The 18,524-nt window shown below is 43.9% G+C and overlaps 1 protein-coding gene across 1 annotated transcript in view; it reads left to right on the top strand.

Moving 5' to 3' along the window:
• pde4a (phosphodiesterase 4A, cAMP-specific) overlaps positions 1-18,524 on the top strand; it is a 208,049-nt gene that overhangs the window by 112,199 nt on the left and 77,326 nt on the right. Inside the window, exons 2-3 of the mRNA XM_049475648.1 lie at positions 13,606-13,791; positions 17,944-17,980. Coding sequence (XP_049331605.1) covers positions 13,606-13,791; positions 17,944-17,980 — 223 coding nt within the window. The remainder of the gene's footprint in view (positions 1-13,605; positions 13,792-17,943; positions 17,981-18,524) is intronic.

Below are 18,524 nucleotides of genomic sequence, written 5' to 3'. Positions count from 1 at the left end.
GCCAAGGAGGTCATTCTGGATAATCAGCTTGGTGATGATTGGTGATGTTGGTCAACCAGTTTGGTCACGTTTGTCATGCTACTCAACCAGCTTGGTGATGCTTGATGATGTTGGTCATGGCAGTCTCCTAGGAGGGTTAAGGAGGTCATTTTCGATAGTTTGGTGATGCTTTGTGATGTTGGTCATGGCAGTCTCCTAGCATGTTCAAAGAGGTCTTTCTGAAAGAACAGTTTTGTGATGCTTGTAATGCTTTGGCGATGTTTGGTGATGCTGGTCAACCAGTTTGGTCACGTTTGTCATGCTACTCAACCAGCTTGGTGATGCCTGGTGATGTTGGTCATGGCAGTCACCTAGCTTGGTGATGCTGGTCAACCAGTTGGATAATGTTTGGTCATGACAGTCACCTAGCATGTTCAAAGTGGTCTTTCTGCATGAGCAGCTTGGTGATGTTTGGTGATGTTGGTCTTGGCAGTTAGGTCATGTTGTTCATACTAGTTAACCGGCTTGGTGATGTTGATCTTGGCAGTCAACTAGCTTGGTCAAAAAGGTCGTTCTGGTCAACCAGCTTGGTGATCCTTGGTGATGATTGGTGATGTTGGTCATGGCAGTCAACTAGCATGGCCAAGGAGGTCATTCTGGATAATCAGATTGATGATGCTTGATGATGTTGGTCAACCAGTTTGGTCACGTTTGTCATGCTACTCAACCAGCTTGGTGATGCTTGATGATGTTGGTCATGGCAGTCACCTAGGAAGGTTAAGGAGGTCATTTTCGATGTCCAGTCACGGAGAATGGTCAAAAAAGTCTTCCTGGATGAATAGTTTGGTGATGCTTTGTGATGTTGGTCATGGCAGTCTCCTAGCATGTTCAAAGAGGTCTTTCTGAAAGAACAGTTTTGTGATGCTTGTAATGCTTTGGTGATGCTGGTCAACCAATTTGGTCATGTTGGTCATACTAGTCAACCAGCTTGGTAATGTTTGGTGATGCTTGGTCTTGGCAGTCACCTAGAAAGGTCAAGGAGGTAATTTTGGATGTCTAGCTTGGTGATGCCTGGTGATGTTGGTCATGGCAGTTAGGTCATGTTGGTCATACTAGTTAACCGGCTTGGTGATGCTTGGTGATGTTGGTCTTGGCAGTCAACTAGCTTGGTCAAGAAGGTCATTCTGGATGATCAGCTTGGTGATGCTTGGTGATGTTGGTCATGCTGGTCAACTAATTTGGTAACGCTTGGTAGAGGTTAGATCAGGCCCAAAAAATCCGACCCGACCCAGCCCGAGCCCGTTCTGCCCGAGCCCGACCCGACCCAAACCATAAACTGTCATTATGAGCCCGAGCCCGACCCGACCTGCCCCTTAAACTTGCTGTTTTCGGGCTGTTTGAATGAGCGAAATATGATCAGAATTATGTTAATTAACACTGTAACATAGAAGAATAGAACTATTATTTAATTAAAATGATTTTTAAGAACAGCTAAACACAGTGCTGCAGGTCAAACGCGGAGGAGTTCACGTGCGAGAGAGAGAGAGAGACACAGAGAGAGACAGAGTGAGAGAGCGAGAGTGAGAGAGAGAGAGATTTGCTTGTTCTGGTGAGAGCTACTCACAAGTAAAGGTTCTCTTTTATCTCCTCGTGCTCATATTCTAGTCCCATACATAATTCTGCAGCTCCCTCAGTGTTTTCTGTCGTATTTTGCGGTTAGCGCGAGCGCTTACAACTAACACCGCGGACCGCGAGGTGCCGCCACGCTGCCACTGATGTGCCGAATCCGCTACTGAATCCGACTCCCGCTTCGCGGACAGAATCGGCACAACACCCCCCGCTGTACAACTGTGGTAGTGAAAAAAGCGCTTATAAATAAAATAGTTTAGTTTCACTTTCAGTTTTCTTTATTTTCGTTATTTTATTTAAAAATAAAAATATAATTAAAAAACAGATGCCTACATCTCAGACTATTTTCTGGAGCCTGAACCCGACCCGGCCCGAGGAATGTGGTGGAAAATCTCAGGTCGGGTTCGGTCAGAGAATCTAAGCTCTAACGCTTGGTCACACTGGTTTGGTCGTGCTTGTAGACCAGCTAATTTCTCTAAAAACTCAGAACACGAGATGAACTGGTCAACTATCTTTACCAGCTTTATTATCTAAACCAGTTTGGTTCTGCAGTGCTGTACTGTTTCTAGCCGGGTAGTGAAGAGTTGAGAAGGTGAGCTTTGTTTACGGCAGTTGGTAGCAGGGCACAGCTCCTGATCCCTGGCGAGGTCTGGCCGCGGTTCTCGGGCGGATGCTATTGGCCGGCGGGAGTTCGGTCTGTAAGGTCAGGAGTCTGTTTATTCCCCCACTTTGCCACGGCTGGAAAAACAAAACACGGTTTGGGAAGAAAACATCACATGCTCCAGGCTCTCGGGGTATGTAAACATTTAGATAGGCTGTGAGTCAGCTCCTCCCCCTCCACCCCCACACCACCCTCCTCTACCCCACCACCCTCCACCCTCACCCACAGTTCCCTGTGTTCTCGCTCTGTTCTTCCATATCTTATTCCTGATTCCTTATTCCTGGGCGGCCTGTTTTCCTGTTCCTCCGAGAGGAACTCTGTACCGGGAGATAAGAGGAATAAACGCAAGAGAGAAGGAAAGAGAGAGAGAGGGAGAGAGAGAGGGAGGTGTAGAGGGATGTAGCGGGTATTCAGGGCAGATCCTTGAATATACTGTATTAACAGTGATTAATCACATTATTTTAAAAACTAAGTTTTCTGAATTATTTCACTACTAACCACAACCAGGCCTGATTACTGATTCCAGACCTGTAGAATCAAGAAATCACTTATATAATAGAACCTGTCTGACAACATGAAGCAGATAAAAGATCTCATTTAAAAGAAACTCAACAACAGATGAGAAAAAACAAAGTTATTGATCATCTATCAGTCTGGAAAAGATTATAAAATCATTTATTTCTAAAGATTTGAGACTCCAGAGAACCACAGTGATTCACTATTATTCACTAATGAAGAAAAAAAACATGGAACACTGGTGAACCTTCCCAGGAGTGACCGGCCGACCGAACAAAATTACTCCAAAAGTGCATGAAGAACTCATCCAAGAGGTCCTTAAAAAAATCCAGAACAACTAAAGAATTTAAAGAACTGCAGGATCTCACTCGCCTCAGTTAAGATCAGTGTTAATAATTCAATATTAAGAATAAAGAGACTGGATAAAAATTGTCTCCATGGGAGAGTTCCAAGATAAAAAACACTGCTGACCTTAGTTTGTGACCTCAAGCTTAATAGTACTTGGGTTCTGCAGCAGGACAATTACCCGAGGCACACAAACATGTTCACCTATGAATGGATTAAAAAAACTACATGAAGGTTTTGGATTGGACTAGTTAAAGTGTGATTGAGATAATTTGGCAAAATGTCTCTTAAAGTATATTGTAGAGGCATGTCTCGGAGACAATGATCTCTCAACAGGAGGTACACTACCTTAAAGTAGCCTTTTTTTAGGGCAGCAAGGGAACTACGTTTTTAAGCCCTCTTATAGCAAGACTCTAATCAACTCTAACTGGGATAATTTCATAACTGCATGCTGAGTTTTGCATTAATCTGAAGTGTGTTATTTTGTTGATAATGGATCAGATTTCTGTATGGGTGGGTTTGGCTCAGATTTAATTTCATTCCCAGTTCTTGGGAACTGTTCTGGCAGCAGAACTGTGTAATAAAAGCCTGTGTCGACTGTGTTCCGACTGTGTTCCCCTGAGAAAGGCCAGCAGCATCGGGGTCACAGGAAGTAGCCCCGCTCTGGCCGGCCTCTTTTCCTAAACAGGCCAAGTGTAAACATGCGACCGGGCGGAGCTGCAGCCCAGATTCAGCTCTGGAGCTCTCAGTACCCAGAATCCGTCTGAGCCTCGGATCCACCATCATTCCTCTTTTATTCCTCTCGCAGGAACGCAGGAGTATTAGAGCTAGAGAGAGGAACGAGTGAGGGGGCGGAAGAGTCTGACTGACGGAGAGAGAGAGAGAAAGAGAGAGAGAGAGAGAGAGAGCGACTGAGATCTCTGCAGGCGTGGAGTTCTGACGCTCGGCACCGCAGCGTAATGCTTTTATAATTTTCCTTTTTTAACACCAGCGTTTGAGGTGTGCTCGGGTGTTGCGGCGTAAACCCAGAATACCCAGAATCCTCGGCGATGACTCAGCGGAGGTCAGAGGGTGATTTACAGCTGTGGGAGGGGCTTACAGGTCCCCCGTCCCCGGCTCTACCGTTCTCCTCCCTGTCCTCGCCCCTGAGCCCCGACGCCCCCGACCCCGGCCGACGCCCCTCCGGCAGCACCTTCTTCCGCCGCATGCGGCTCAACCGCAGCATCACCGAACACCGGCGCTCACACTTTCACTACAGGTACCAACACCCCCCGGATTAAATTATTACATCCTCCACTCTACATACTCAACTCTATATTCTCAACTCCATATTAGTACTTGTATGTCCTCAATGGTACATCTTAATCTCTCACATCCTCAACTCTATATCTTCAACTCTATATCCTCAACTCTACATCTTCACCTCTATATCATCACCTCTACATTCTCAACTCTACATCCTTAACTCTACATCTTCAAGTATACATCCTCAACTCTATATTCTCAACTCTACATCCTCACCTCTACATCCTCACCTCTACATCCTTAACTCTACATCTTCAAGTATACATGTTCACCTCTATATCATCACCTCTACATTCTCAGCTCTATATTCTCACCTCTATGTTCTCAACTCTACATCCTCACCTCTATGTTCTCCACTCTACGTCCTTAACTCTACATACTCAACTCTATGTTCTTAATTCTATAACCTCACCTCTACATCCTCAACTCTACATCCTCAACTCTACATCCTCACCTTTATGTATTCAACTCTACATCCTCACCTCTACATCCTCAACTCTATGTTCTCAATTCTATATCCTCAACTCTACATCCTCACCTCTACATCCTCAACTCTACACCCTCACCTCTATGTTCTCAACTCTACATCCTCACCTCTACATCCTCAACTCTATGTTCTCAACTCTACATCCTCACCTCTACATCCTCAACTCTACATCCTCACCTCTACATCCTCAACTCTACACCCTCACCTCTATGTTCTCAACTCTACATCCTCACCTCTACATCCTCAACTCTATGTTCTCAACTCTACATCCTCACCTCTACATCCTCAACTCTACATCCTCACCTTTATGTATTCAACTCTACATCCTCACCTCTACATCCTCAACTCTATGTTCTCAATTCTATATCCTCAACTCTACATCCTCACCTCTACATCCTCAACTCTACACCCTCACCTCTATGTTCTCAACTCTACATCCTCACCTCTACATCCTCACCTCTATGTTCTCAACTCTACATCCTCACCTCTACATCCTCACCTCTATGTTCTCAACTCTACATCCTCACCTCTACTTCTATATCATCAACTGTATATTCATACTAGTATGTCCTCAATGCTACACAACCTCATCTCCACATCCTCACTTCAGTGTCCTAACCTCTATATCCTTACCTCTACATCCTCAACTCTACATCCTCACCTCTATATCATTACCTCTACATTCTGAACTCTATACTCTCAGCACTACATCCTCAACTCTATATTCTCAACTCTACATCCTCAACTCTATATCTTCAACTCTATATCCTCAACTCTACATCTTCACCTCTATATCATCACCTCTACATTCTCAACTCTACATCCTTAACTCTACATCTTCAAGTATACATCCTCAACTCTATATTCTCAACTCTACATCCTCACCTCTATGTTCTCAACTCTACATCCTCACCTCTACATCCTCACCTCTACATCCTTAACTCTACATCTTCAAGTATACATCCTCAACTCTACATCCTCAAGTATACATGTTCACCTCTATATCATCACCTCTACATTCTCAGCTCTATATTCTCACCTCTATGTTCTCAACTCTACATCCTCACCTCTATGTTCTCCACTCTACATCCTTAACTCTACATCCTCAACTCTATGTTCTTAATTCTATAACCTCACCTCTACATCCTCAACTCTATATCCTCACCTTTATGTATTCAACTCTACATCCTCACCTCTACATCCTCAACTCTATGTTCTCAATTCTATATCCTCAACTCTACATCCTCACCTCTACATCCTCAACTCTATGTTCTCAATTCTATATCCTCAACTCTACATCCTCACCTCTACATCCTCAACTCTACACCCTCACCTCTATGTTCTCAACTCTACATCCTCACCTCTACATCCTCAACTCTACATCCTCAACTCTATGTTCTCAACTCTACATCCTCACCTCTACATCCTCACCTCTATGTTCTCAACTCTACATCCTCACCTCTACATCCTCACCTCTATGTTCTCAACTCTACATCCTCACCTCTACATCCTCAACTCTACATCCTCAACTCTACATCCTCACCTCTACATCCTCACCTCTACATCCTCAACTCTACATCCTCACCTCTATGTTCTCAACTCTACATCCTCACCTCTACATCCTCAACTCTACATCCTCAACTCTATGTTCTCAACTCTACATTCTTAACTCTACGTTCTCAACTCTACATCCTCAACTCTACATTCTCAACTCTACATCCTCACCTCTACATCCTCACCTCTATGTTCTCAACTCTACATCCTCACCTCTACATCCTCAACTCTACATCCTTAACTCTACATCCTCACCTTTATATCATCACCTCTACATCCTCAACTCTACATCCTCAACTTTATATCATCACCTCTACATCCTCAACTCTACATCCTCAACTCTACATCCTCATCTCTACATCCTCAACTCTACATCTTCCATTCTATATCCTAAACTCTACATCCTAAATTCTACATCCTCAACTCTACATTCTCAACTTTATGTTCTCAACTCTTCATCCTCACCTCTACATCCTCAACTCTACTTCCTCAACTCTACATCCTTAACTCTACATCCTCAACTCTACATCCTTAACTCTACATCTTCACCTCTATATCATCACCTCTACATTCTCAACGCTATATTCTCAGCTCTATATCTTTAACTCTATATTCTCAATTCTATATCCTCAACTCTACATCCTCAACTCTACATCTTCACCTCTATATCATCACTTCTACATTCTTACCTCTACATCCTAAACTCTACATCCTAAACTCTACATCCTAAACTCTACATCCTCAACTCTACATCCTCACCTCTACATCTTCAAGTATACATCCTTACCTCTACATCCTCAACTCTACATCTTCACCTCTATATCATCACCTCTACATTCTCAACTCTATACTCTCAGCACTACATCCTCAACTCTACATCCTTAACTCTACATCCTCAACTCTACATCCTCACCTCTATGTTCTCAACTCTACATCCTCAACTCTACATCCTCACCTCTACATCGTCTTCTCTATGTCCTTAACTTTTGATTCTCATCTACATCCTGCCTTCACACACTGCTGTATGTTACCTGTATGTAAATGAGCACACTGAGCTACACACAGGTTCTGAAACAGATGTTTTACAGCTTAGTTTAAATGAACCACACAGAGCGTAAGCAGCACGTCTGTCTGAAGTGAATAACGGTGATGATCTGGCTGCAGTGGCTCCTGTAGAACAGCGAGGGAACAGTCAGATCTTACACTGATGTGAAGTGAATTTGATGTGTTGCAGCCTTGAAAATGACCCTGTGTGAGAATGACGCTCTCTGACAAGATCCAAACCGAGATGATCTCCAGAACATCCGACAGGTCTGGTGCGTGATTCCTGGTTTGCAGTATCTACCGAACGATATCAAGGAAAGAGCTTCTGGTAAACTGGTGATTTACAGGGTCATGTGCTCTCTTTTTCACCCTCGATTCTTAATGATGCTCGTGGAGGCTCCGCCCACTTTACAAACTACAGCTCTGGAAAAAATATATGAGACCACAAAAAATTATGAGTATAGAATATAATCAAGAGGAAGATGGATGATCACAAACCATCAAACCACCAAACTGAACTGCTTGAATTTTTACACCAGGAGTAAAGCAGCATAAAGTTATCCAAAAGCAGTGTGTAAAGCCAGGCGGACACTGTGCGATTTTTTTAATCGGATGCGTTCTGGAGAGCTCAAACTGCACGTTTGAATCGTTTGTCGTGTATGAACAACGCCTGCGATTCATCTGCACACACTGTACGGTCCGACTGACCTGCTGCGACGGGGGAGCTTACACTGCACGTCTAAACGCAGCCCGTAGGCGGAGCTTTCTTTGCGTACAAACTCTCGCTTCAACACAACGCCTTGCAAAAGAAAGCGCTTAGCTTTGCTTATTTGTGCCCTGTTGTGCGCTGAAAGTCCACGGAAGAGACGTACATGGACTCGCAGGTGGCTGAGGCGACGTGGACTCTACGGGTTGTCCGTTTTACAGAAGGAGAGCGCATAGAAAAATGACTGCGCGTCAGGATGCGAAAGAAACACCAGCAGCTTAAATAAAATAAAATAATTTTATTTTTTATTCTGTTTATTGTTTATGTAAAAACTGGTTTTGCAACACTGAATATTAAACAAGCAATCGGTTATTCACACTGGTTAGGGACCCTCATTTACAGTGCCGCTGAGCATTAACAGTTTAAAAGGGATTAATAATATATATAAAAAATAGGAATAAAAACTGACATTTATTATAGACGAATAAAATATATACGTAAAAAAGGAAAAATAGGACCTTAAAAAAGATCATAAAAATTGACATAAAAGGGAAAAAATTATATCTTATGAAGATATATATTTAATGATTTGATTAATAAAAGAAGAAAAATAATTTAAATGAATAAATAAAAAATATAAAATATAAACTCATTAAAAATTCGTTTAAAATAACCCAGGCTTTCTGCAGAATAATCAAAGTTTCAGTTAGTTTCAGTTTCAAATCATGAAAACAGCTCACCAAAACCTCAAACTATACTTTATATTTGACTATATTTACTTACAGGTCCTTTGCTTGTACTTACAGGCCCTTACTTATTTTTATTCAACTGAACTGAGTTCCTGTAGCCTCGCGCTGAATTCAGCTCCGCGCTGCGAAAGAGAGCGAGAGAGAGGCGCAGCGCATTTTGTCTGATTTATCTTGATTAATTATCAGTACATTTATATTTAGCTTTAGTAAGTTTAATAGCACTAATTTTACTACACTTCTCCGACCTTATTTATTAAAACGTTTATTTTAGAAGACAGAGGTTATTATGCGGGCAATGCCGCGCGCAATGCCACGCGCTGCGCTAAGCTGGCTTTGCGTGGCTAATATTCTGGAGCACTGGACGAGATTTTAATTAATAAATTAACATATTTATAATTTTAATAAATTTGCCCTGGCGAAAAGAAACGAATTATAAAATATAGCTTTATATTTCTGTGCATGTTTTAAGTTTTATATAATTGACGGGCAGCACCAGAGGCTGACAATGTGCTTTATTTTTCAGATATAATAGCAAAGTGAAATAAAATAAATTTATGTTTGTCAAAGATATTTTCTCTTTTAATTTTTCTTTTCAAAAACTCCAGCTATTGACTGAGAATAAGCATCTGTTGAAATTCTTAAACAGCAGAATGCCTGTGTCTGCTATATTAAGCTATAAGTCTGTGTACCGAACATAAATATAAATCCTTATAACTGACAGAAATAAATATGACTAATAATTATTTATAGTTACTGTGCAGATTTTTGGGAAAACAGGTCGTGACGTTAAGAAATCGGCCCGCAAAACAGCTCACACTGTGAGACAAGCGACCAAAATTTCTGGCATGTCAGAAATCCCTGGTCGCGTCCGACTGCTCATTCGCAGCTCCTATGGGCAATTAATCGGACATCGCTTCCCCTCTCACACTGCACGACAAACGACGCACGATCAAGCTAAAATTCGGCCCGATCATGAAATTCAGTCGCATCCGACCAGATCGGGCTTAAAATCGGGTTAAAATCGCACAGTGTCCGCCTGGCTTAAGACTGGTGGAGGAGAACATGATGCCAAGATGCATGAAAAAAAAAACTGTGATTAAAAACCAGGATTATTCCACCAAATATTGATTATTTCTGAACTCTTAAAACTATGAATATGAACTTGTTTTCTTTGCATTATTTGAGGTCTGAAAGTTCTGCATCTTTTTTGTTATTTCAGTCATTTCTCATTTTCTGTAAATAAATGCTCTAAATGAGAATATTTTTATTTGGAATTTGGGAGAAATGTTGTCTGTAGTTTATAGAATAAAACAACAATGTTCATTTTACTCAAACATAAACCTATAAATAGCAAAATCAGAGAAACTGATTCAGAAACTGAAGTGGTCTTGTTTGTTTTGACTGCATTATGGGGACTTGTGTAATATTGAACAGTATTTGATTGTAATGTTGTGACTGATTGGTGTGTGTGTGTTGACTGTATGGATCAGTGAGATTGTTGTGTTTTAAGCTCTTATGTAAGCAGGTGTGTGTGTGTGTGTGTGTGTGTTTGTGTTGAGTGGCGGTGTCGGATACCCTCTGATGGTGTCCCACAGTCGTCCTGTTGATCGTCCTGTATCTGGTTGTATAAATACACTCTGGATCTGAAATCCTGCCGCTCGTATTTACCGCCGGTGTTTTTCCAGCCGCGGATCAGAACCGATCACATGACCCCGCGGACGCCGGCGCTGTTTACGGTCAAACTAACCAACAAACATCCCTGATATTATCAGAGACGAGCGGCCGGGGGTGCGGGGGGGGGGGGGGGTTTGTGTCGGGGGCGCGCCTCTGATTAGGCTGATGCTTTATGCTAATGAAGAGACTGAGTGGCTGGAGCCTGTCTATCACAGCTCTTTACAGGCTCTGAGAGAGTGAGTGTGTGTGTGTGTTTGTGTGTGTGTGAGTGTGTGTGTGAGTGTGTGTTTGTGTGTGTGTGTGTGTGTATGTGAAAGCCAATCACGACTCCGAGCTCCGAGACTCCGTTTGTCCTGTTCTGGTCCGAGATGAGAAGCTTAATGTTCTCTTTGGCAAAAACGTCCAAACACTTCTAATCTAAACTGATTCTTCTCTTCCTCTCTTTCACACACATTCTCTCGCTTCTTCTCTACTGCTTTATCTTATTTCGAAATCTGTGTGAGGCTGTGTGAGGCTGTGTGCGGCTATGGGGGGCTGTGTGAGGCTGTGTGGGGGACTGTGTGCGGCTATGGGGGGCTGTGTGAGGCTGTGTGGGGGACTGTGTGCGGCTATGGGGGGCTGTGTGAGGCAGTGTTGGGGACTGTGTGCGGCTATGGGGGCTGTGTGAGGCTGTGTGGAGGACTGTGCGGCTATGGTGGGCTGTGTGAGGCTGTGTGGAGGACTGTGTGCGGCTATGGGGGGCTGTGTGAGGCTGTGTGGGGGACTGTGTGCGGCTATGGGGGCTGTGTGGAGGACTGTGTGCGGCTATGGGGGCTGTGTGAGGCTGTGTGGAGGACTGTGTGCGGCTATGGGGGGCTGTGTGAGGCTGTGTAGGGGACTGTGTGCGGCTATGGGGGCTGTGTGAGGCTGTGTGGAGGACTGTGTGCGGCTATGGGGGACTGTGTGCGGCTATGGGGGCTGTGTGAGGCTGTGTTGGGGGCTGTGTGCGGCTATGGGGGGCTGTGTGAGGCTGTGTTGGGGACTGTGTGCAGCTATGGGGGCTGTGTGAGGCTGTGTGGGGGACCGTGTAAGGTCATGGGGGATTGTGTGAGGTGGTAGAAGACTGTGCTTTTTGGGCCTGTTTGAGCCTCAGAAGGGCTGTTTGAGGCTGTGGAAGGCTTTATAAGGCTTTAGGGACTGTGTGGGGGACTGTGTGAGGCTGTGTGTGACTGTGTGCAGCTGTGTAAAACTATGTGGGACTGTGTGAGGCTCTGGGGGACTGTGTGTGGTGGTATAAGGCTGTGCAGGCTTTCTAAACCTGTTTAAATCTCAGGTAGGCTGTTTGAGGCTGTGTAAGGCTTTATAAGGCTTTAGAGCCTGTGTTAGGCTGTGTGTGGGGGGGCTGTGTGAGATTAAAGGGACTATGTGATGTGGTGTAAGGCTGTGGGGGCTTTTTGAGCCTGTTTGAGCCTCAGGCGGGCTGTTTGAGGCAGTGTAAGGTTTTATAATGCTTTAGGGCCTGTGTGAGGCTGTGTCTGGGGCTGTGTAAGCCTGTGTCGTGGGCTGTGTGGAACTGTGTGCAGCTATGGGGGCCTGTGTGAGGTGGTAGAAGGCTATGGGGGATTTTTTAGCCTGTTGGAGTTTCAGGAGGGCTGTTTGAATCTGGGTAAGGATTTATAAGGCATTAGGGACTGTGTGAGGCTGTGTGGGACTGTGTAGGGGACTGTGTGAGGCTATGGGGGCTATGTGAGCCTGTTTGAGCTTCAGTGGGTCTGTTTAAGGCTTTATAAGGCTTTAGGGGTTGTGTCAGGCTGTGTGAGGGGGGACTGTGTGAGGCTATGTAAGGCTATGGGGGGTTGTGCCAGACTGTGCAGAGGCTGCATGGTGCTACAGGGGGCTGTGTGAGGCTGTGAAGCTAAAGGGGCTGTGTGAGGTGGTATAAAACTGTGGTGGCTTTATGAGCCTGTTTGAGTCTCAGCAGGGCTGTTTAAGGCTGTGTAAGGCTTTATGTGGCTTTAGGGCCTATGTCAGGCTGTGTAGGAGGAGCTGTGTGAGGGGGTGTAAGGCTGTGGGGGCTTTATAAGGCTGTGTTAAACTGTGTGGGACTGTTTAAGGGTTCATGAGGCATTAGAGGGTTATATAAGGCTGTGCTAGAATTAATAGAATTCTCTGTAATTTACTAATTCTGTATGAGGCTATGTAAGGTTATGGGGGCCTGTGCCAGACTGTGGGGGACTGTGTGAGGCTGTGTGGGGGACTGTGTGAGGCTGTGTGGGGGGCTGTGTGAGGTGGTGTAAGGCTGTGGGTGCTTTGTGAGCCTTTTTGAGCCTCAGAAGGGCTTTTTATAGCTGTTTTAGGCTTTGTAAGGCTTAGTCTGTGAGGCTGTGTGGGGGACTGTGTGAGGCTGTGTGGGGGACTGTGTGCGGCTATGGGGGCTGTGGTGTGAGGTGGTAGAAGGCTGTGGGGGCTTTATGAGCCTGTTTGAGTCTCAGGTGGGCTGTTTGAGGCTGTTTTAGGCTTTATAAGGATTTAGAGACTGTGTGGGACTGTGTGCGGCTGTGTGGGGGCCTGTGTGAGGTTGTGGGGGCTTTTTGAACCTGTTCAAGCCTCAGAAGGGCTGTTTGAGGCTGTTGCTAGAATTCTCTGTAATTTACTAATTCTGCTGTTTGAGGCTATGTAAGGCTGTGGAGGGTTGTGCCAGACTCTATGGGGGCTACAGTGGGGCTGTGTGAGGCTGTGGGGGACTGTGGGAGTCTAAGCGGGACTGTGTGAGGCGATGTATGATGCTGTGTAAGGTTGTTTGAGGCTGTGTCGGGACTGTGCTAGGCTGTGTGAGACTGTGTCGGGCCTGTTTATGTCTGAGTCGGGGCTGTGCAAGGTTGTGTCGGTGCTGTGTGAGGCTGTGCGAGGCTATGGCGGACTGTGTCGGGGCTGTGCAAGGCTAATTTGTGTAATGTTGTGATTTTTCTCTGTGCAGTTTCGATGGGGAGAACGGTCCGTCTCCAGGCCGCAGTCCGATGGATTCGCAGGCGAGTCCCGGGCTGGTGCTGCACCCGTCCTTCCCTCAGAGCGGCCGCCGAGAGTCCTTCCTCTACCGCTCCGACTCCGACTACGACATGTCCCCCAAGACCATGTCCCGCAACTCCTCCATCAACAGCGAGGGGTAACCAGCTACTACACACTCTACACACACCCAACACACACCTACCACACACCACTTCCTCTACCGCTCCGACTACAACATGTCCCCAAAGACCATGTCCCGCAACTCCTCCGTCAACAGCGAGGGGTAACCAGCTTCTACACACTCTACACACACCCAACACACACCTACCACACATACCTACCACACACACCTACCACACACACCCAACACACACACACCACTTCCTCTACCGCTCCGATTCCGACTCCGACATGTCCCCAAGACCATGTCCCACACACACCTACCACACACAGCTAACACGCACCTACCACACACACACCTACCACACACACCTACCACACACACACACCTACCACACACCTACCACACACACACCTACCACACACCTACCACACACACACACCTACCACACACCTACCACACACACACCTACCACACACCTACCACACACACATTGCTCCCACACAAATCACTCCCAACACATGTGCCCAACATCGTCCTGTCTCTTTCCCTCTTTTCCTTCCAAAGGGTCTTGATTTATTCCAGTTTGGGAACACCTTGTTTTACTGAGCAATATATAATAAATATTCATGTATTCGGAAGTACATTATACAAGATATTTTAAATTTATCTTGTATTTTCTCAGCTGCTACACATCTGTGTGAAAAATTTAGTATTTTTTCATTAGTTTAAATATATATATATCATTTTTCATGGAGAGATTTAGTGAAATGTTCTAAGACTCCAAAAAAGAGAGAAAAATCTAAAGCTGATTCTCCACAATCAAAACCTGACAAAATCAGACCAGCTCCCACAATTCAGTACATTTCTATTAGATTCACTTTATTACAGTTTATTACACTTACTGACAGAACGAGAGAGTGAGAGATTGAGAGAGTGAGAGAGAGTGAGAGAGTGAGAGAGTGAGAGAATAAGAGAGATTGAGAGAGTGAGAGAGTGAGAGAGAGTGAGAGAGTGAGAGAGTGAGAGAATAAGAGAGATTGAGAGATTGAGAGAGTGAGAGAGTGAGAGTGAGAGAGAGTGAGAGTGAGAGAATAAGAGAGATTGAGAGATTGAGAGAGTGAGAGAGTGAGAGTGAGCGTGAGAGAGAGTGAGAGAATAAGAGAGAGTGAGAGTGAGAGAGAGTGAGAGTGAGAGAATAAGAGAGATTGAGAGATTGAGAGAGTGAGAGAGTGAGAGTGAGCGTGAGAGAGAGTGAGAGAATAAGAGAGAGTGAGAGAATGAGAGAGTGAGAGAGTGAGAGAATGAGAGAGATTGAGAGATTGAGAGAGTGAGAGAGTGAGAGTGAGAGAGAGTGAGAGTGAGAGAATAAGAGAGATTGAGAGATTGAGAGAGTGAGAGAGTGAGAGTGAGCGTGAGAGAGAGTGAGAGAATAAGAGAGAGTGAGAGAATGAGAGAGTGAGAGAGTGAGAGAGTGAGAGTGAGAGAGTGAGAGAGAGTGAGAGAGAGTGAGAGAGTGAGAGAATGAGAGAGTGAGAGGATGAGAGTGAGAGAGTGAGAGAGAGTGAGAGAGTGAGAGAGTGAAAGAGTGAGAGAGTGAGAGAGTGAGAGAGTGAGAGGATGAGAGTGAGAGAGTGAGAGAGAGTGAGAGAGTGAGAGAATGAGAGAGTGAGAGAGTGAGAGGATGAGAGTGAGAGAGTGAGAGAGTGAGAGAGAGTGAGAGAGTGAGAGAGTGAGAGAATGAGAGAGTGAGAGAGTGAGAGGATGAGAGTGAGAGAGTGAGAGTGAGAGAATGAGAGAATAAGAGAGAGTTAGAGAGTGAGAGAGTGAGAGAGTGAGAGAATGAGAGTGAGAGAGTGAGAGAATGAGAGAGTGAGAGAGTGAGAATGAGAGAGAGTGAGAGAATAAGAGAGTGAGAGAATGAGAGAGTGAGAGAATAAGAGAATGAGAGAGTGAGAGAATAAGAGAGAGTGAGAGAATAAGAGAGAGTGAGAGAATAAGAGAGAGTGATAGAGTGAGAGAATGCAGTGTTGCAGTAGAGTAACTGTGGATCAGCTGATGTGATAAACACAGTGTATAGTATATTCCTGCAGCTGATACTGCCCCCTACAGACCAGAACACAAAACACCACTCAGAATAAATATACAGCGATGCATCACTTCCCAACGCAGCACTGTGATAAACAGAGAGTCCCAAAATATAAGAGAATATTAGTATATATTTTTAGAATAGATTTTAAATATCAGAAAATATATTAGAAATATTAGAGTGACACAGTCCTCAGGATTTGGGTTCTGAATGTCAGTATTCTGGATTTTTTGGCATTAACTGTAAATATATTTCAGTTGAGCACAAATGTTTGAGAGGAGGAACAAGCCTGAAGCCCCACCTCCTAATCTAACATCCAATAAACACCATCTCTAACTGACGTATCATATCGCCCACTACGATAAAAATATCCTTATTGTGATAAAAGTATTATATTTAGTGTTTTACATTATTTTTACTATTTATTGTAAATGCTTTACTTTCACAATCAGAACTATCAGAACTCCAGACCAAAGTTCTCTGAGGAGACTTTCACTCCTGCAGAACTTCAGAACTTCAGTTAGTTTAAACCACAGTCCAGACCAAAGAACAAAACATATATCCAACACATATCCAACATACACCCAACACATACCCAACACATATCCAACATACATCCAACACATATCCAACATACACCCAACATGCACCCAACACATATCCAACATACACCCAACACATATCCAACATACACCCAACATGCACCCAACACATATCCAACATACACCCAACATGCACCCAACACATATCCAACATACACCCAACATGCACCCAACACATATCCAACATACACCCAACATGCACCCAACACATATCCAACATACACCCAACATGCACCCAACACATATCCAACATACATCCAACACATATCCAACATACACCCAACATGCACCCAACACATATTCAACATACACCCAACATGCACCCAACACATATCCAACATACACTCAACATGCACCCAACACATATCCAACATACACCCAACATGCACCCAACATATATCCAACATACACCCAACATGCATCCAACACATATCCAACATACACCCAACATACATCCAACACATATCCAACATACACCCAACATGCACCCAACACATATCCAACATACACCCAACATGCATCCAACACATATCCAACATACACCCAACATGCACCCAACACATATCCAACATACACCCAACATGCACCCAACATATATCCAACATACACCCAAGATGCAACCAACACATATCCAACATACACTCAACATGCACCCAACACATATATCCAACATACACCCAAGATGCAACCAACAAACACTACACTTTCTTAACACGCACACAACATGCATCCAAAAAACTCCACACTTTCCCAACATGCACAACATGCACTCAACACACATCCAACATGCACACAAAACATATCCAACATGCTACCAAGATACACCCATAACGCTCCCAACCTGCACACAACATGCATGCAATACATACCCAACATGCTCCCAAGATGCATCCAACAAACTCCACACTTTCCCAACACCCTCCCAACATATACCTAACATGCTCCTAGGGCGCACCCAATAAATACCACACGCATCATGCTCCCAACACACATCAAACATTTTTCCAACACACACCAAACAAACACCACACTTTCGTAACACGCACACAACATGCATACAGCATGCTTCAAAGACGCACCTAACAAACACCCACACTCATACAACACATACATCTAACATATACCCAACACGCACCCAACACTTACACAATGCTCACACAACACTCACACACGATGAGTAAACTGCAGTGTGAATCCAGATTAAATACAGAATATAATGTAACTCACAGATGATAATGATGATGATGATGATGATGATGATGATGATGATGATGATGATATGAAGGTGTTTCCTGATCTTTATCTCTAATCTTTAAACTCAGTCTTCTGACTCTGAGTCTGAGGATTAGAGTGATAATCGGGTCGGTTCTGCTCTCTGAGTTCAGCAGGATGAAGCTGAGGGACTGTGAGATAAAATAAAGACTTTCTTTACTTTTATTATAACTTTTATTCTCTCTCTCTCTCTCTCTCTCTCTCTCTCTCTCTCTCTCTCTCCAGTCATGCGGAGGATCTCATAGTCACCCCTTTTGCTCAGGTAAGCTCCTCTAAAGCTTCTGCAGCTTTACAGAAAATCATATCTGCACCCAGAGAGGAGATAAAAGTTCCCAACATGCACCAAACATGTACCCTTTCTGCACCTTTCTGTTTTTATGCGTCAAAAATCTGGAACAAATTAATTAATATGGTCAAATTGAACTCTTCCAAACTAAACTTATTTATTTTTTTAGTTTTTTTTTTTTACATATATTTAACTATACAAACATGTTCTGGTTTACAAGGTTTCTAATCTGAACATGTTTACAAAACATATAAAACATGTAAAATTTAAAAAGCATGTTTAAAAACAAGTCCACTAATTCCTTAGATATTTTCTAAAAGAAGTCTTTATTTTAAAGAAATGGTTATAGACTGCATGTTTAAATAATTGGTATTTATGACAAAAAAATCACTCCTGTTAACCTGTTACTGGCACTCAGTCCTGTTACTTTTTCTGTTTTGAATAACCAGACTGAGTTTTTAGCATAGAATTAGCAAAAATTCGCTTTGGACAAAAGCGTCTGCCAAATGTAATGTAATGT

This window comes from Astyanax mexicanus, chromosome 3, assembly GCF_023375975.1.
Source record: "Astyanax mexicanus isolate ESR-SI-001 chromosome 3, AstMex3_surface, whole genome shotgun sequence".
NCBI lineage: Eukaryota > Metazoa > Chordata > Actinopteri > Characiformes > Acestrorhamphidae > Astyanax > Astyanax mexicanus.
This window is presented reverse-complemented; position numbering and strand designations above follow the sequence as displayed.